This window comes from Corvus hawaiiensis, chromosome 9, assembly GCF_020740725.1.
Source record: "Corvus hawaiiensis isolate bCorHaw1 chromosome 9, bCorHaw1.pri.cur, whole genome shotgun sequence".
NCBI lineage: Eukaryota > Metazoa > Chordata > Aves > Passeriformes > Corvidae > Corvus > Corvus hawaiiensis.
This window is the reverse complement of record NC_063221.1, coordinates 23,630,970-23,650,312: the sequence shown is the minus strand read 5'-3', so window position 1 is coordinate 23,650,312 and position 19,343 is coordinate 23,630,970. Positions and strand designations below refer to the sequence as shown.

General features: G+C 53.1%; 2 protein-coding genes across 2 annotated transcripts in view; both read left to right on the top strand.

The window, feature by feature from the left end:
- The first annotated feature begins 3,596 nt into the window (after positions 1-3,596).
- LOC125329992 (E3 ubiquitin-protein ligase HECTD3-like) lies at positions 3,597-11,989 on the top strand. Its single transcript, XM_048312627.1, has 21 exons — positions 3,597-4,002; positions 4,081-4,241; positions 4,784-4,876; positions 5,306-5,441; positions 5,817-5,932; positions 6,203-6,316; positions 7,399-7,481; positions 7,682-7,847; positions 8,197-8,278; positions 8,536-8,718; positions 8,811-8,860; positions 8,981-9,045; positions 9,282-9,385; positions 9,635-9,754; positions 9,883-9,972; positions 10,065-10,271; positions 10,534-10,663; positions 11,055-11,129; positions 11,392-11,473; positions 11,578-11,649; positions 11,818-11,989. The coding sequence occupies exons 1-21, from the start codon at positions 3,676-3,678 to the stop codon at positions 11,900-11,902; spliced, it is 2,541 nt and encodes an 846-aa protein (XP_048168584.1). The 5' UTR covers positions 3,597-3,675; the 3' UTR covers positions 11,903-11,989.
- A 502-nt stretch (positions 11,990-12,491) lies between these two features.
- EIF2B3 (eukaryotic translation initiation factor 2B subunit gamma) overlaps positions 12,492-19,343 on the top strand; it is a 98,735-nt gene continuing 91,883 nt past the window's right edge. Inside the window, exons 1-2 of the mRNA XM_048312628.1 lie at positions 12,492-12,779; positions 16,245-16,384. Coding sequence (XP_048168585.1) covers positions 12,632-12,779; positions 16,245-16,384 — 288 coding nt within the window. The 5' untranslated portion in view covers positions 12,492-12,631. The remainder of the gene's footprint in view (positions 12,780-16,244; positions 16,385-19,343) is intronic.

Genomic DNA, 19,343 nt, shown 5'->3' with positions numbered 1-19,343 from the left:
AAGGAAGGTTGTTGCTAATAGGGATGTAGGACCAGGGAGGAGTATGTGCTGCCATCTCCTGCTTTGTGGTGAATGGAGAGAGCACAGGGTGAATGGGGAAGCTGTTTATGGCAGCCCTTGCCTGCAGCAGGGCCTTCCATGCTCAGCTGGGTGGGTGGGAAGTCCTGTCTGCTGGAGGAGGTCTTTTGTAAATCCTAGAGTTGTCTCAGAATTGATCTCTGGCTTTGTGACTGATTCCAACCACCAGTGTGGACAGGAACAGGAGCAGAGCCAGTGTGATACTTTTCCATGCTGGTGGCTGAGTCACTTCCTAGGGTGTCTGTTTTACATGGGCATGAGTAAGCTGGTGAAAGGACTTTGATCTGCTGGTTTGTCCTCAGTCAGGAGTGTTGAGGAAGAAGGCTGCAGCAGCAAGCTAGGATTTAAAATGAGCCATCTGAAAAGGGACTGACATTGGGATGGAATTCATACTGCTTTTTCCAACCTTGCCCACTTGCCTCTACAGGAGATCAGCAGGAGATCACATTATTTACTGAGCAGAATTAGAAGCAGCAATAAGATAGGCTCCTCTATTGCTGGGCAGGGGTTGGCTGGCAAGTGGTTCAGGGTGGGATGGATATGATGGCCCTAGTCTTTGGTGGAGGGTGAGCTGATGTCACCAGTGGGAATGGGCAGGTTAGGAGCCATCTAGGGCTGCTTGGGTGATCAGCTGTGGGGGAGCAAACAACTCTGGCTCCCCTGCCCTTGGAAGCAACTGCAGCTGACGGAGGGTAACAGGTGTGTATACAGGGGTGTATACCTAGAACAGCTCAGGTTTCTCACTGAAATGTATTTAGACAGCTCTGTTCTCTCTCATTATCCACGTACACAGCCCCAGCCTTCAATGATGAGGAGAGAGTTGCTGTGCAAGGCAATGCTGAGATCAGAACCTGGCTGAAATGGTGGGATCCTTCCCTAGAAGCATCATGGCACCTCTATCTTTGGAGATGCTCAAGACTTGGTGTACAGCCCTGGGACCTGTGATCAAACTTCCAGTCTCATTCTGCTGGCTTGAGATCCAGGTCCTCCCTAACCTGAAGCAGTTGATGAGTGTGGAATTATCAACTAGTTTTTCCCCGTATTTCCCACATTTCTCTGTTCTTTTTCCAGCAAGGCCTTTTAGCACCTGAGGTCTTATTTCCTGCCACTGAGTGCTGCCCAGGGGCTTGCTGGAACTCTGGGGAAAGGATCTAGCTGGTGACAGGGATTTTTGTTTAAAAAATACTTGTAGTAACAGGACCCTGGCCCTAGCAGAAGGGATCACCCAGGATGGTCTGGATTTAACTCCTACAAGCATACTGAGAAAAACATTTTTTTACCATATAAACCATTGTTTTACTGTCTTATTTTGTGTTATCACCATATATATGTTGGAGAATTGCACTAGTTGCTGCTGTGGTGGTATACTGGGGTGAAGAGACCTGTGAAAGCCCTTCCAGTAGGAGGAGAAGCCCATTGCAGCAGTGAGATTGTTTGGTGCATGGTCAGAGGGTCTGGAAAAACATGGCTGCTATGGAATGATGCCAGGATAATGCACAGATTGTGCTGTTAAGTTTGCTGTGCAAAGGTAAGCTGGGAGGGGGGAGCTGGGAGCTGGCCCGGATCTCCTCTGTGTGGTCCTCTCTCATCTGCAATATTTTAAAGCCAATCACAAACTGAATTTCTGCTCAACTCTGGCCAATCTCAGGGGCCCAAAATAGGTGTTATGTCAGTGCTGGGTCACGTTTCTTCTCTGATCTCTAAAGCTGTGGGTAGGAACTGTCTCCTATCATGTTTGACAAGGCACAAATCAAGTACCCCTGCCCTTGACTCCTGCTGCAGGTGGCCTGGGGTGAGAGACGTCCTGAGCATCAGGATCCAGCAGCTGTGCATCCTCACCCCAACAACCAGACTCAAGTCAGTGGGGATTGATTTTCAAGCCAGTGCCATCCTAAGGAAGGTGCTGGTGTCTCTGTGGTGCTGCAGAGCATCTCTGTGTGCCAGAGCTGCAGCTCTACAGGGTGGGTAGGGCTGAGCTGGGGGAAGGACATGGCTCCATGTAACCACCTGATCTCTCCTGCCTTCAACTTGCTGGATTGTCATAGAATAGTTTCGGGTGATTAATAACGCATACGTAGTCTAGCTGTTCTTGTTATTCCACTACTGCCCTGGAGTATGACAAACTCTAAGTAGTTTGACAGGTTCTGTCTGTCCCTACCTCATGTAGGATCTAAAATAAAATGAATGAATTTAACTGCTCCTGGCGTTCCTGATGATTTCTCTGGTCTGGCAGGGGCTCCTGTGTCCTTCTGTTGGATTAAATAGTGCATGTGACACCTGGGGACATGGTTTAGTGATAAACATGGCAGTGCTGGGTTAACACTTGGACTCCATGAACTTGGAGGTCTTTTCCAACCTAAATGCTTCTGTGATTCTAAACAGCAATGAAGACTGGTGGTGTGAGAGGCAGGCAGTGAAGCAGAAATTGGCCCTGTCGCCTTGCACACAAAGTAGTGGCACCGAGGTGACTCAGAGTATTAACTGGCTCAACCCTTTCCAGCAGCTCTGCAAACCAGTGGTACAGGGTGACGTGGCTGCAGAGGGCAGGCCCAGGACCATCCTGGCTGTGGTTACTGCAGGTAAGAGCAGGGCCAAAGTCTGCATTTCTTCTGCACCGTGGTTCACAGCAAGGCAGGTGCCCATTGCTGCGGTGAGGCACAGTCGCACCGTTCAATAGATAACACTGCAGGGATGCACAGCTGTTGGATCTCTCTGCACCATGCCTTTGCAGGCAGGGATGGAACTGGACTCTGACCTGCCAGGAGCACAGGCAGGCACCAGAGGGGTGTGGAGACCTTTGAGCTCTGCCAGCCTGCTTGTTTCATGATCCCTCAACTCAGCCCTTTGTGCCCAACCTGAAAAAATTAAGGTAGTGTGGGGTGGAGCTGAGTTGCTCTCTGCCACCGCCTTGCTGTGGTATGCAACAAGCAGACATGACATGGGGTGACAAGCTGCCAGTGTTTGGGGGTGGGGGGGAGGGAATTGGGTGCTGCTGGGTGTCATGGCCTCACTCCTGCTGCCAGGATGCCTCTGCTGGCTGGGATAAAGCTGTGCAGGGAAGCTTGTTCCCCTCTCCAGCAAGTGCTTGGAGCATCTCCACCTGCTGCAGGCCTGCCCAGGGCAGGGATATGCCAGCCAGAAGCTGGCTCTCCCATACCAGGATTCCCACTCACCTCTTTCTCCTATCCATGCTGGAGATGTAGCCCTGTGCTCTAACGCCACAGGACTCCCTCCCTGCTTGTAGGAATGCAGGCAATGACAGAGATGTTGGAGGCCGGGAGGGAGCAGAGTCCTAAGCCACAGGGCAAGGGGATGCCTGTGACCCGGTCAGCTCCTGCCGGATACTGAAGTGAGCGTAACAGAGTCACATCTTGGCAAGGGGGGCCCGGAGCTGGAGAGCGGAGCAACTGCTGCCCGAGAGGGTTGAAGAAGCGCTGGGGCGTGCCCGGGGCACGGGCGGAGCGGCGCCTGCCAGGGGAGGAGGCGGCAGCCGGCGAGGGAGGGCTGCCCGAGGCGGGGCGCCCCGGCCCGGCGGGCATTCCCGGGCGGGCACGGTCGGGACAGCCCGGGGCGCAGCGCAGCGGTGCCCGGAGCGCGATGAGGGCAGGCGGGGAGGCGCCGCACCAGGTGCTGGGCCGGCTGCGGTTCCTGCTGCAGTGCAGCGAGTGCTTCCGCCGCGCCCAGGCGCTGCCCGCCGCGCTCTGCTACGTGCCGCGGGAGGTGCAGTACAAGATCTGCAAGGACCCCTCGGCCGCCGCGGCCGCCGCCGCCCGCAGCCTGCTCAGCGTGTGGGACAGCCCGGGGCCGGCGCGGGGCGGCAAGCGGGCGGCGCGGGCCACGATCGAGGTGCGGAAGGGCGGCTGCCTGCGCGCCACCGGCGAGGAGTACTGCAACGGCGCCGGGCTCTGGGTCAAGCTCAGCAAGGTAACGCGGGTGCGGCACCGGGAACCACCCGGGCGTGCCGGGTCTCGACGGCGGTGACAGGACGGGATGTGCCTTCAGGAGCAGCTGGAGGAGTACACGGGCACCCATGGCCTGGCGGAGGGCTGGGTGCTGGCGCAGAGGTTCGGAGAGGGAGGAGATAAGTTAGTCCCGGTTGACTCCGTGCAGCGGATCCAGTGTCAGCACCAAACGCTGGGGGTTGATTACAGACCTGCTGTCAGGTATGGCCCCGACCCGCTGCGCCCCGGGCAGGAACTGGGCTCTGGGCGCTGGAGACGCGTGTGACCGGTCCCCACAGGGGACATGCGACCCAGCCATCCCCAGTCCCTTGGACACGGCCAGTACAGCCCACTCACTCCCTCCAGCGCAGGTGGGACACACCCCCGCCGAGCACCGGTGGGCAGGTGGGTGCTCCCGCGTAGACTAATCCTGCTTGCTTGTGGCAGTGCCTGCACAGAATAAAGATGATGCTAGGGGGGTTCTGAGTCACTTGGATTTGGGCTGAGCGATGTCACAGAGGTAGTGCAGTGATCAGAGACCTCAAATTTTATTTTCATGATATAAGGTCGTGTGCAGGGTGGGATTCCCCTGCTCTGTCCCAGCCTGTACCCGGGTGCAGGGACACTCATCCTTCCCACAGCTGTTCCCGAGTGTCACCCCAGTGCTCCACTACTGCTGACTACACTTCAGGCTAAGGCAGCAATGGACACACTGAGCACTGACACATCTTTTCCATTGTGCGACTCCGCCGGTGCTGCTCCAGCTGGGAACAAGTGGTGGACCTGACGTACTCCATGCGCCTTGGAGAGATGCCCAGACTCATAGAGCAGGATGAGGCTGCCGTGCAGAAGTTTCGGTACGAATGCATCTCCTAGAGCAGGACTGCAGCACCCCGAGGGGCTGCTGGCCAGGGCCTGGACATGCCTGAAGGGCCATTATTGGCTTCAGGGTCTGGAGTGGGGAGGATGAGTGCCATGAGATGCCTTTTACATTGGTACCTCTCAGCAAAGATCTCAAGCAAAGATGGCCTTTGCTCCATAGACCATTGGAGTGACTGTATGCTGCTACTCCCACTGGGCTGGAGTGGCCATAAATACCTGGTGTGCTGGTGATGAGATACAGCCATGCCATCTGCCTGCTGCAGGGACAGTGGCCTGGCACCATGCCGATTTGGTGGCCATGAGACACTGCAGCCAGTCTCAGCCGGGGTCCTGCACACTGCTGGTGGGCAGGTTTGGGGTGCAGCCTGGTGTCCTCATCCCATTAACACAGAGATTCCCTGCAGGTCCTTGCCCCCAGGCTGGAGCTATGAGCGCGACATGGAGCTGGGGCGCTTCCTGTATGATCACAGTGAGAAGAAGCTGCAGCACGCAGACTGCACCAAGGAACACATCAACAGCATCGAGGTCTCCTCACAGACGGTGTGTAGCGGGGCTCCTCTGCAGCCTAAAATCAGCATAAGACACATGAGCATCACCACAGATGCAGGGAGGCGGGACCAGTGGTGGCTGTCCCCTCTGCAAGGGGCAGGGGATGGTGGTGGGGTTTTGCTGCTCTAGCAAAGCTGCCAGGAGTTGGGCGTTGGGAGCAAAACCCCATTGTGTCTCTGGAGCACTAGAGGTCCACAGCCATGCCCAGTTTGCTATGTCAGGGAGCCACCATCCACCCACAGCCCAACAAACCAAGGGCCTGGCCTGTTCCTGACCTCCTTTGGACCCACAAAACCCATCTCAGAGGAGGCCATGGCGTGTGCAAGGATGCTCATCTCCCTCCCTCTGCTCGCTGCACTCTTGCAGGAGGATTGTGTTGCAGCCCATCTGACGGACAACCTGACATACACCTTCTGGGAGAGCAGCGGACCCCCGGGACAGCACTGGGTGCGGCTCAACATGAAGAAAGGCGCCATTGTCAAGTGAGAGCTCGGGGTGTGCCCTCCATGCCAACAGCTGTGCCGGGGAAGGGCAGGGTGCGGGACAAAGCACCATCTTCCTCTTCAACCCAGCTTTCCCCCAGCTGGGGCTGCAGCTGGGGGCATGGGGTTGAGGTGGGGGACGGCTGCTGCCAGAGGCACCCTAGGAAGACACAACTTTGCCCCAGGCCTGGGACAACTCTGGGGGCATCTCTAGGCCCAGGCAGCTCATGAGGGGAGGACAATGCTCTTCCTTGCTCTTCTCACCCCCAGGAGACTGTGGCTGATGCTGGATGGGCAGTCCAGCTCCTATGTACCCAGGCGGGTGGCTGTGTATGGGGGAACACTAAGCAGGCTGGAGCACCTGAGAACAGTCCTAATTAATGAGTGAGTAATGAATGAGGAACAGCTTATGCCCAGCTTGTGCCTAACTCCTGAGCTGTCTCTGCATCCTGAGCAGATGTTAAGGATGGGGCTGGGGTTGGTCCTGAGTGACTTGCCAGTGACAGTGGCTCTCCAAGGGTTGGAACTCCCTGCGTGCAGACTACATCTGCTCCCACAAGTGTGGTGGTCTCTCACCTCCATGTGCCAGTCAAGTGCCTTCATCTCCTTTCCTGCTCCTCACCCATGCTGCGGCACCTGGTCTGCAGCATGCTTCCTTCTGCCTGGTGACTTTGGCAGTCTTTCTGCCTCCTCCTCCTCACCTCTGGGGACACACACCACTGCTGTCACCTTCCTGAGCATCTCTGCTGAGCTGTAGCCAAGAAGTCCTGGGGCGCTTCAGCTCTCCATCTTCACCCTGGCCCTGAACACCCTTCTCAAGGCAGCTGGGGGTTTACATGGGAGTGCAAAGGTCTCCTTCACCTTCCCCCAAAACTTGCCCATTTGATGTTCTTTGGCTGAGCAGTGAGATCTGTCTCTGAAGAAGCACCCGTGAGACTGCAGAGGCATCCTTTGCAGTGGCAGGAGCCAACTCCTCACTGCGTCTGAATACTTGCAGTGGTTTTTCCCCATGGGCTCACAGGACTTTGATGGGACCTTGACAAAGGCATTGAAAATACACTTAGTAAATTGCTAATCTACCCAAATCCCTGTTTCCTTCAAAAACACACCACCCTTGCATGACCAGCTCCACTTGAAGGATGTTTTTGCCCTTGTGAGATGTGCTGGGACCTCTCAAGAACAGTGACATGCTCTCAGCCATCTTGTCTTTCTGTACTGCTTTGAATTTGTGCTCTTTTCTGGCTTTTTGGATGCGGCTTCCACCTTCTCCAGAACGTCTCTGTGCCTCTGACAACCTCTTCCCTCTGCTTGGGCACCTCCTGCCACAGCCCTGGTGAGGTGGGGGGGCTTTTGCATGGGTAGCAGCACATCCTCAGCTGGGGAGCCAGAGTGGCCTGTGCCTCACTGGCCGCCTCACGGTTGTCTGTGCCTCATGGCTCTGCCATCTCCCTCCATGCTGTGTGCAGGAACAGCTACCAGAATGTCTGCATCCTCCGCGACATGAAAATCCACATGCCGGTGCTGGAGATCCGCTTCCTGGAGTGCCGGGGTGAGCCTGTGCACCCAGCCTGGCCCTAAACCTGCAGCTCTTCCTGTCACACTGGCTGCTTTTTGGGATCCACTGGTGGGAAGATTGAGGAATGAACTTCATATGAGCTGCTGCAGGTGTTGGGGTCACCTCGCCCCTGGTTGCAGCGTCCAAGCTGTGCTGGCCGCAGCACACGCAACATGACTGTTCTTTCTTGGCAGACCAAGGGTACAATGTCCGTCTGCAGGGGATTAAGATCATGTCCTTCTGGGAGTGGGACCTGATCCTCAACGCTGACATGTTCCAGCCAGCCCGGCTGGTTCGCTACCCTCTCCTGGAAGGGGTGGATGCTGATGTGCTGTACCGGCGTGCGGTGCTCATTCAGAGGTATGGCACAGGGATGCCACCATCCCCACAGTGAGCTCAATCCCAAAAAGAATCATGCCCTGACCTGTAGGGGCAGCCTCAGGCTGGGGTCAGCACTGGCCCTACAGAGACCCTCTGCAGTGATCCAGCTGCAGTGCAGCAGCATGGGCTGGGCTGCTCTTCTTTGCGGCGTTTTCTTGGGGGAAAAGAAATAAAGGGAGTGGCCAGGGGGTGCTGGGTGGGTGTTGCCCTTGTGTCTGGTGTCCCTCCATGGGCTGGTGGGGACCTATGTGCAGGGAGCACAGTGGCCAGGGGTTGTGGTGAAATGCCACTCTCCTGCAGCCTCACATTGCTTCTCTCCTGTCTCCAGGTTTGTCCAGCTCCTGGAAAGTGTCCTGTGTTACCTGATCCCCCTCTCTGAGGACAGCATCGGCACCTTTGATGCACTCAGGGTGAGCATTTGCCAGGCTCCCCTGGGATGATGCTAGTAGGGGCATCTCACAAGTTCAAGTGGTTTTCTGGGGGCCGTAGTGTGTCCTCCTTGATCCAGTGGGGACAGACCAGCCCAGGGCTGAGAGCTGCCATGCTTGGCATTGCCAGAGGGATGGAGGAGCATCCCCTGTGACACCAGGGCTGACCTGGGGAGAGGAAAAGACAGGAGGTGGTGGCAGGATCAGGCCTCTAACCATCCCAGCTTGTCCCTTGTTAGAACATGAAGCCATTCCTGGTGCTGTCCAAGCAGAGCGAAGCCGTCATTGCCCACTGTCTCCAGTCCTCGGAGAGCTCTGCTCCTCACACCCTGCCAAAGCTCTACATCAACCGGCTCCTGGCCCGGGAGCACCGTGCCAACCCCGCACTGGACCCCAGCTGCAGGAACGCCGTCTTCACCCAGGTATGGCAGCGACATGCCGTGTGCCAGGTATCTGTCACTTCAGCAGGTATCTTGCCCCCATCTCATCCCCTTTCTGCTCTGCTACTCTCCAGCTGTATGAAGGCCTCAGATCTTCCAAGAACAATCAGCCCCTGGACTACAGGTAGGTCTTCAGTGTCATATTTGTGGGGTGTCACTTCCCCAGAGCAGGGTGCAAGGGGATTCCAGGTGCTGCTGGTATGCTCAGAGGAGGGATGTGCATGGGGCTGTTGCTTCCTCACAGGTGGCCCCTGACCTACAGCCAGTGGTGGGAGTGCGATTTCATCACTGAGGGCATCATTGACAATGGTGAGAGCTCTCCCCTGGCGTCTCCTATGTTGGGGTGCAGCTCAGTGGGTGCCCACACTGTCCCAGCTGCTCTGGGAGAGGCAGCCCTGCTCTGCACACATGAGGTGGTCCCCATATCTCCTCTACCCTGCCAGTCCTGCTGCTGTCCCAGGGAGGCGGGCAGCTTGGCCAGATCCTGTGGCTCAGTGTCTGGCCCTGGTGTGTCAGGCCCTAACCAGCCTCTGCCCCCACTGCAGGTGGTGGCTTTCGGGACAGCCTGTCAGATGTGTCAGAGGAGCTGTGTCCCAGCTCGGGCGATGTCCCGGTGCCCCTGCCCTTCTTTGTGCGCACTTCTAATCAGGTTTGGCATCCCACTGTCTGCCTGTCCAGGCCAGGGGAGTCAGTCAGCAGAGCCTGGGATGTTAGCCCTATCTTAATGTTTGCAGAGCTATTGTCTGGGGAAGCTGTGCTTGTACCTGGGTGGTGGAGATCTCCTGGAAGGGTGTAAAGGGCTGGAGAGGCAGGTGGAGGGGTGATGGTGGGGAAGGCTGCAGGAGAGACCGTGCTGGGCTCGTCAAATCTCTGTGTGCCCTAAGCGTCTGTCCGACAGGCTAACAGCAGCAGTGACACCAGGGACATGTATGTCCCCAACCCCTCCTGCAAGGACTTCCCCAAGTATGAGTGGATCGGGCAGCTGATGGGAGCAGCCCTGAGGAGCAAGGAGTTTCTGGTGAGCACAGCAGAGTCTCCCTGGCCAGTGACGGGGCTTGGCAGGGGCTGCCCTGTCTTGGGCAGAGGGGCTGCCCATGGGTGAAGGAGGGGCACGGGGAGAATGCTTGTGTCCATTCCCTTTGGTAGATCCTGTCTTTGCCAGCGCTGGTGTGGAAGCAGCTGGCAGGGGAGGAGGTCAGCTGGAGCAAGGACTTTGCCACTGTGGACTCAGAGCTGGTGAGCAGGGCTGGGTGCTGGCAGGGCAGTGCTGTGCTCTCTCATGGCTGCACTGGCTCCACTGGGGTGGCTATTGCTCATTTGGGTTGCAGGTGAAGCTGCTGGAGGTGCTGGAGAGGGTAGACAGGGAAGGCTTTGAGTTCGTGTTTGGCAGAGAGCTGACCTACACGACAGTGCTGAGTGACCAGCGCATGGTGGAGCTGATCCCCAATGGCAGCAGCACCGCTGTGCGCTACGAGGACCGCAAGGAGTTCATCCGCCTGGTGCAAAAGGCTCGGCTGGAGGAGAGCAAGGAGCAGGTAACACTGTTCCCCAGGGCTGACAGGCTGCAAGGGGACCCTGCTCCTGTGGCAAGCCATGCCGGTACCTGTGGGTTTCATGGTTGCCAAAACGTGTCCCCCAGCTCCAGCTGGGTGTTCTTTGCGCATCCCATGTTCAGGATGTCCATGTGCCCTGGAGACCCCTTTTGGGGTCCTTTGGTCGCTGTCTCCAGAGCCTTAGGTGGCTGCCCAGGGTTGAGACCCCCTGTGGTGACACGGAGCCCATCCTGTGCCCCCACAGATCGCAGCCATACGTGCTGGGCTGCTCCGCGTGGTGCCCCAGCCTGTGCTGGACCTGCTCACCTGGCAGCAGATGGAGAAGAGGATCTGTGGGGACCCGGAGATCACAGTGGCTGAACTGCAGAAGTTCAGTAAGTCACAGGGCCAGCCAGAGCTGCTCCCTGCCCTCCACAAGGGCAGTGGATCCCCTTGATAATGCTTGTCCTGCGCATGCATCCTGGTCATGGGATGCCTGAGAGACTGGGGGAGGATAAGCCAGAGGGTCCCTGGATGCTTCAGGTTTAGCAGCAAACCCCACTGTTCCTCACTCTGGTCTGTCTGATCCTTAGCCGCTATGGGCAGAGGCGAGTGACCACTCTTCAAACTAGGACCTCTGTTTCTCCACCCACCATGGCACAGGGTGCTGGTCCCATTCAGAGGTGCCAGGGTTTCTCATGGGCTCACCGAGGAGCAGAGGGTCTCCTCCTTTCCTTTGCTTTGCTGGGAGTTTCTAATTAAGCCACTGCACATTCTTTGTCACAGTCAAGTTTGATGACTTCCCCTCCGATGATACCCGTGTCCAGTACTTCTTGGAGGCACTCAACAACTTCACCAGCGGTGAGTGACCCCAAGCCTTTCCCTGCTCTTCACGTGCAGTAGGACAGGCCAGAGCACAGGGTACCCACTGCCCTGTGCCCCAGGGGTGCTCACCAGGTGCTTCCCTGGAAACTGGCTGGGGTCATCCTACCTGGCCCTTCCTGGGATCCTGAGAGCACCCCTTACCTTTGCCTCATGCTCCTGGGGTGATTCTGCAAGGCAGATCTTGCTGCAACAGCAGCAGCTGGGACAGTCTGTCCCTGAGCTCTGTCCTTCCCCTCAGAGGATCTCAGCCGCTTCCTCAAGTTTGTCACTGGCCGGAGCCGCCTCCCAGTTCAGATCAACATTTACCCGGAAAGGTCAAAGTGAGTCTGTCCTGCCTGTGTTGGGGTCCCTGTGCCATGCTGGGATCCCCACATGATGTGAGGTCCCTGCGCTGTGTTGGGGTCTGATTCTTCTTTCTCCCAAGCTTGGATGCGTTTGACCTGATGCCACAGGCCTGCACGTGCTCCTGCACCTTCTTCTTGCCCAGCTATTCCTCGTGAGTCAAGCTGGGCATAGAGATGCTCCTCACTCCCTGGGGCTGGTATTGGGGTTCCCATCAAGACTCTCCAGGCCTTCCCCTGGGGAGTGTCCAGACAGGTGTGGGGAGGGAAGCTTGAAGTTTTCTGTGTCCATCATGGCTGTGACCCAGCGTTCCCCCTGCCAGGGCCAAGGTCTGTGAGGAGCTGCTGCGCTACGCCGTGTACAACTGCATGTCCATCGACACTGACAAGAACCCCTGGGACGAATGAGACCCCCATGTGCCCCATGCCATGGGAGCCTCGGGGACACTGGATTCAATAAAACTGCAGGGCCAGATCCTGCTGTCCTGCCCCAGGTCCTGTTGGTGTCTGTGTTTCGCGAAGGCTGGGACTGGAGTGTGTGGCCAGTGCTGCTACTGGAGGGGTCAGCATGGCACTGTCTGCTGGGGGCTGTGCCCGCACAGGGTCCTGCGGGGTGGAGAGCGTGGCATGCGGGGGTGGGGGGCGCTGTGAGTCCTGTCCCCTCTCTGGACATGATGTGGGGAGCAGAGCTGCAAACTGACCCCGAAGTGCCCCCCAATACACCTCATAGAGAGCCCCCAGTGCCCCCAGTGCCCCCAGTGCCCTCAGTGCCCCCCGGCCCCCGCCTGCAGCCCCTCCTGAGGCCGCCTGGGGGCGCTGTTCCGCCGAGCGCCCCCCGTGGCCGGGTAGGGATCCATGACTCGGCGCTCGGCAGCGCGGGGTCCTTCGCTCGGTGTTCCTCTCGCCGCCCTGGCCGGGTGGAGGCCGCCCCCAGCCCGCCGGGGAGGCGGATCGATTCTATCGGCGCTCGCCCGCGATCGACGCTCTCGGCTGTGCGCGCGCAGGCGCAGCGCGGCCGCGCCGCCATTGCTGCGCTGTCAGTGCCGGGAGCGGTGGCGGGGAGCGGAGGAGTGAACTGGCCTTGTCTCACCTGTCCCGGTGAGAACCTGCCCTGTCTCTGTGTCACTCCGCAGCACGATGGAGTTCCAGGCCGTGGTGATGGCGGCCGGAGGCGGCTCCCGCATGACGGACCTGACCTCCAGCATCCCGAAGCCGCTGCTCCCAGTGGGAAACCGGCCCCTGCTGTGGTACCCGCTGAACCTGCTGGAGCGCGCCGGTTTCGAAGGTGAGGCATGGCGGGGTCTGGGCGTGCGGCCCCTGCTCACTGCGGGCTGTCCTCGGCCTCCTCCGCCGCTGCTCCCGTCCGTTCTCCCCTTGTTCTAATGCCCTGTCGCAGGTGCCCTGTTGGACGGGGCAGGTCCTGTAGCGCATCTCCCTTCTGCGCTGGAGCTGTGCTGTTGACCCGTGTCACATCTCTTCCTGCCCTCTCGGCTCCCTGTGCCTGCACCCTCTACCCCTCTTCTCACCGAGGGCCGGGGATGTCTGAAAGGGGGTTGTAGTGAGGTGTGTGTCGGTCTCTTCGCCCAGGCAATGAGTGACAGAATGAGAGGAAATGGTCTCAAGTTGCACCAGGGGAGGTTTAGATTGGATATTGCGAAATTTTTTTTACTGAAGGGGTTTTAAAGCATTGGAACAGATTTCCCAGAGAAGTGGTGGAGTCATCATCCCTGGAAGTGTTCAAAAACCATGAGTATATGACACTTAAGGACGGGGTTTAGTGGTAAACATGGTGGTGGTGCTGGGTTGATGGTTGGAGTTGACGATCTTAAAGGTCTTTTCCAACATTAGTGGTTCTCTGATTCGAGGCTTTTCCCAACTTTGATGTCTTTCCCTGGGTTGCTAACCTTGAGTCTCTCATGTTTCTTTCTCAGAGTCATTAATGGCACCAGCGTGAGAAGTGTCAGCTCTCTGGGGATGGCTCATGGTTTGTTGTTTCAGCCTGGCCTGAAGTTCAGGGCTACTTGCTCTGTCTGAGGCATTCAGTCCATGTGGCAGCGCAGAGCCGAGTGCTGGGCTTTGGCCAGGACAGGGCAGGGGGAATGGCAGGCTCGTGTTGCTCACCTGTGGGCTTTGTTTCACAGTGGGGCTGGGGTGGTATTTAGTACCTGGTGAGCTTCTTCAGTATCTTCTGAGTTTAGGCTTTTGTTCACCTTTTGAGTGCTGGATGAAATCTTTCTGTGATGTCCCTCCAGCTGCTTATAAAGCTTCTTCCTGACACCTTTCAAGCCTCTGGTTTTTTTATGTTTGTGTTTGTCTTTTGCATTTCTGCTTCTCTGTTTTGTCTCTGTGATTATCCTGTACTTCATCCTGAGTCTGTGGCTTTTTTCCTGACTGCTTCTTTCTTCTGTGAAGATGCAAAGATCAGCTTATGTTATGTTAGCCTCTTAAAATTTCAGTGTGAAAGAACAAAACTAGGAGTAGACTTTGCCTTTATTCTGTTTCATTAGAAAATCCTAAAGAACTTTTGTTCTTTGGATTTGTTTTTTGCTTGTTGTTTGTTGAAATCTGCATTCTGAATGTCTGCCTTCTTTGCCCGTTCTCCTGTCTCTTTTTTTTTGCAATACTTTTATCCTGCAATGGAAATTTAAATAGCTAAAAGCTTCTGTGTAATCAGTATTGTGCTTCATGAGGCTCTTTATTTGGAAATAACAATTTTCACTTGATGCTCTTGGCCACTAGTAGCTGCCCGTCTACTCAGCCCTAGTGAGGCTGCATCTGGAGTGCTGTGTCCAGTTCTGGGCTCCTCAGGACAGGAGAGACATGGAGCTCCTGGAGCAGGTCCAGGGGAGGGCCACAAAAATAGTGAAGGGTTTGGAGCATCTCTCTTATGAGGAAACACTGAGGGAGCTGGGCCTGTTCAGCCTCGAGAAGAGACAACTGAGAGGGAACCTCATCAATGCCTATCAGTCTCTGAAGGGAGGGTATCAGGAGGATGGACCAGGCTCTGCTCAGTGGTGCCAAACAATGGTACAAGAGGAAACAGGCAAAAACTGATTCCCAGGAAGTTCCACCTGAACATGAGAAAAAACTTCTTCACTGTGCAGGCGACCGAGCACTGGAACAGACTGTCCAGAGAGGGTGTGGGATCTCTGTCACTGGAGATATTCCAGAGCTGTCTGGATGCAATCTTGTGCAACATGCTCTGAGATGACCCTGCTTGAGCAGGGAGGTTGGACCAGATGACCCAGTGTGGTCCCTTCCAACCCGAACCGTGCTGTGACTCTGTGATACTGCTACAGCCAGATCTTTCTCCTTTCTCACACGTAGCTCTTCAGCTTGTCTGTCTACAGTGAAAATGTGGACATGCAGGGTTGTGTTCAGCACATGTATTCAGCTTCGGTAAGCAAACTGCCACCTTCCTGTTCCTTCCTTGCTTCACTCCCCTGACCAAGCTGTACATTCCTGCATTAAATGATCCAGTGGCATGAATTCTCTCCCTGGATGATTTTTATTAAGTACTACATAAGAATTTAGTTCCTCATACTTGCTTATGTAAGTAAGTAGGTGTTCCCATGGGCTGACTCACTGTGTCTCTTTTGCCCTAATTGCAAGTGCTCCATCTCTCCTAATATTTAGGAGACCTTTGCTCAGCTAACCAGGTTCATGCTGAACTGCATGAGCTTACAATTTGCACCTGACACCAGTTCCCTCTTCAGGAGTTAATTCTTTGCCTGATTCAAGGTGTGCTTTCAGTCCCTTTCTCGAGGTTCTTCATCCTCTTTTGAATCCACGTTGGCATCCAGTATGGGAATGGGAGAGCACCAATATCTCTGGCACCAAACTGCCACACAATTCCCATGTTTACAGTTCCTTCCTCTTTTCTGTTAATAGATTCAAGATGAGTTTTGATTGATGCAGATTTATTCTTGATGTGTTTTCATCTTGCCTATACTATTATTATTATTTATCATTTCCCATACTTCTCTGTTAAAATTCCGTGTGGAATACAATATTATAGTGTTGGGGTGTTTTGATGGGTAGGATATTTTAATTGGAAAGTTTTATTGTTGCTTTTCGCTCCCCTTCTTGAGACTGGGGAAAAGGTTGCTTGTCATTTTGCTTCCTCAATCTTTTCTTCTGTTCTCACATTCTTCATTTTGGAAAATATGCTTTCATGCCACTGTTGATTTCCTTCAAATATGCATTTATCCTTTTTCTTTTGTAGATGGAATGAGTTTGTTGCTCATCTATTACTCCACGTTCTTGCCAAGCTGATGCTGAGAAATAGTTTAACCATTGTATTGTAATAGTGTGGTTGGTGGTGTTGTCCACAGAGGATTACACAGGATCGGGGGCGGCAAAAGACAAAGCTCTGAAGTGTTGGTGACATGAACACGGGGTCTCATTGGTCTGTTTGAGGACATATGGTTTGAGGTTGCTGGTTAATGATAGAAGAAGCCTCTGTTCTGTCTTGCTAACTGATGCCACGCATGCGTGTGTCCCTTTCAGTAACAATCTCCACCCAGCAAAGCAGGGGAGATTGTTTTCATATTCATTAGGAGTTTAATTCTTTTCTTGAAAAGTTACTGTTGCCAAAAGAGCTTGGCTGAGTGGAGAGCCCAGTTATGTTACTCAAACCTTTTGACAGTTCCGTCAGCCTTTCTAAATAAAAAAGTGGGTGTATCCTATTTGTGATAAATACTACTTAGATTTTTTTCTGCTGGTCTCATCTCACTTTCCTTTCTCCTAGAGGTCATTGTGATTACGAGGAAGGAAATCCAAAAGATGTTAAACTTGGACACAAAAATGAAGCTTGATTTTGTGTGCATCAGTGACAACATGGACATGGGTACAGCAGATTCACTGAGGCATATTCACCAGAAAATTAAGGTATTACTGTCTTTTATTAAACTTGACTAGAAGTTACTTGTTTATAATACTTTTTTTTTTTGTGTTGTAAGAAGTGTCCTGTGTAATGATATTGTGCATAACTGAATTTCCTGATCTTCAGAAGAGCTGGATTTTGTAAAGGTCACCTCACAGGGGAACTCACACAAAGACTCTGAGTGACTGGAATTGACAGCTGGGAAGGCTGGAGCCTATTGAGGCTGGGCTCTGGCTGTTTCTTAGGCAGTGTTAGCTTTCTGGCAAGGTAATTGAAAGGGTGTATTTGTTTTTACGATTTCTTGATACAATGTGTGATAGTTGTTGTCCACATAGTGCTTGGGGAAGTAGCCCTGAACAAACATTCTTTGTCTTAGGCAATGCAGTGATGCTCAAGAAAGTTTGTGTTCACTCTTGGCCCTGCCACAGGCATGGCTGCACTGTGGGGTCAGTGACTTGTGCTGGGCTTCAGTTTTCTGCTTTTCCTCTGCTTTTGCTGGCTTGGTCTTACAGTAAGCTCTTCAATAAACAGTGCCCAGATGTGATAAAGGGCTGCTGTTCGAATAGAACCAATAGTTTATAGAATTTTAATTTCCAGCTGCATAATTAAAACACTCCCATGTAAGGCAGAAATGCTGCTCAGAGCTCTTGCTGTGATCTGGGACAGAATTTTTTGTTATTGTCATAGACTTAATCTTAGGATTTGTTCCCTCTCTGTTTAGGCCATTTTAGCCAAATTGCCTGTTTAAATAAATGTTGCAACAGAACATCAATGAGTGCCTAAGTCCTGAGGTTTCTTTTTGAAGCTCTTTTTGAAACTAATAAACTTCAGTGTTACAGTCTACATACTCCCAAGAGAAAGACTTCAGTTGAGACAAGGTGAAACTTCCAAGGCAAACACAGATGTGTAGGTGGCACAAGAAGACAGATCCTGCAAGGGATTAATGCACAGACTAGAATATTTAGAGGGTGAAGAGAGTACATAACAAAGAAAATCAAAAATAACAAAATCAGTTTAACTGAACTGAATGTTTCTGTCATGTGGAGAATCCCGTTTTGTCATAACTCGGTTTGGCAGTATTTTCTGAATACGTGCATGCAGTAAGGAAGTATCTGCACTGCAAATAGGGACCCTGACCTTACAGTTTTATTGCCTGATCAGTGACAAGTCCATCTGTTGGGGTGTCCCTCTTTTTGGTAATCCAGGCAGGTCTGCTTAGGGGCCCTGGGAGACAACAAGTAGAGCGTCTGTGAGTTAGAAAATAGTGTGTCTTCACAGGCGGCAGTGTTGATCTTCTGTTTATTTTCCAGAAAAAAGGCTTAGAGAAGATGTGAGGTAGTCCTGAAAACCTCACAAGTTTTCCTAAGTCAGATACTGCGTATGAACGGCAGCAGCTGCTTCTGCCCTTTTTATTCCATGTCTGCTTGTCTGGGCACAGAGGACAAAGTGGTCTCTTATTTGAAAGAAGCCTGTACTAAGTTCTTGAGCAGATTGCTGCACTGTGTATTTTGGAGTCATTCCTCTAGTAAATTCATACCACTGGTGCACCTCTTACAGGGTATGCCCTCTCCTGTGTGATATAGGTGAGAGAACGCCACAGTAGAGGTAGCTGAAAAGCTGCTGTATGTTGGCTGTATTTGCGGTGCAGCGCAAGAGTGATCTCGTTGAAGAATGAGTTTCCCTGGTGAAAACAACTGCTTCTTGTGGCCATAGTTTGCTGGCAGGCTTTTTGCAGCCCATGCCAAAAGTCTGATGAGAAGTTTAAACTGGTTGCTGAAACTTAGTTGTCACAAATTGAGTTAATTGCCCACAGACAGAAGAGCAAGTATGCTCAGTGAAAGCGAGGTAACGCGGCACAGTATAGACAACTTGCTTGTGTACAGTGCAAGTGACAGGGAGTAAAGCCAAGATTATAAATGCACAGTAAGAAATATGTCTAAGGGTAGCAGAATTGCTGATCACAAATCCTGAGATGTTCATAAAGCACTCGAAATCATAACATTTCATGACTTGCTGCCGTGTCTAGCTTTGACTGAAGGGAGTCTCACTGCTGCTTGCTGTGCCTGCAGTTTTGGGCCTTTCTGTTGTGCTGCACCTTGGTTAATGAAGTTTGATACTTTAGATGTCAAGATAAGACTTACAGAATTGCATTCAGTAGTAGCGTGAGAGCACGTACGTGCAAAATCTGTAAGGGCAAAGGAAATGTAGTTTCCATTGTTTTCTCTCTTTATGGTGCTGGTGTTTTTGGTGGCAGGTAAGACTGACTCTTCATTCACAGTAGCAAGCATCTGACTCTGCCAGTCTTACATTTTGCTAGTTGTTCAGAAGTTCATGAGAGCAAAGGAAATCCATTGAAGTTTTATTTGCTGTTTGCCCACTCTGCACACACAGTAAGGTTTTTGACATCCTTGCTTCAAAAGCTGATATACTAGATGCAAGTTCTTTGCTCTATTGGAAGTCTTCTTGTTATTTTTGGCTGTCTCAGCCTACACCTGACTGACAAGGTAGCAGCTTCATTAGGGTTTTCATGTTCATTACCAGTCTGAATGTATCCTTTTCTTGGATCCTTCATACAATAAAAGTATTACGCTAAACTTGATTCCTAAAGGCACCTGCTTGAGAAGCAGTGAACACCAGAAAACTTGTAAGCTTCACTTTGTGGATTCCTAGGCCTGGGTGTCAGTCTCGCCTGTTTTTTACCAGTAGTTCTCTAATTGACTTGTGTAGTGGGTTGTTTTGTTTGGTTTTATTAAACATTCAGTTCTGGGATCTGAATAGCAAACGCCATTAATTAGTTTGTCCTCACAGCTCAACAACGGAGAACTGAGGCATAATGAGGTGAAGTGATTTACCTGGGATTATTAAAGAAATTTGTACCAGTACTGGAAAGTGGACATCTGTCTCAAATCTCTTACAGTTTCATGCATAAGATAATCTTATGATGTTACATATTCTGTGTAATAT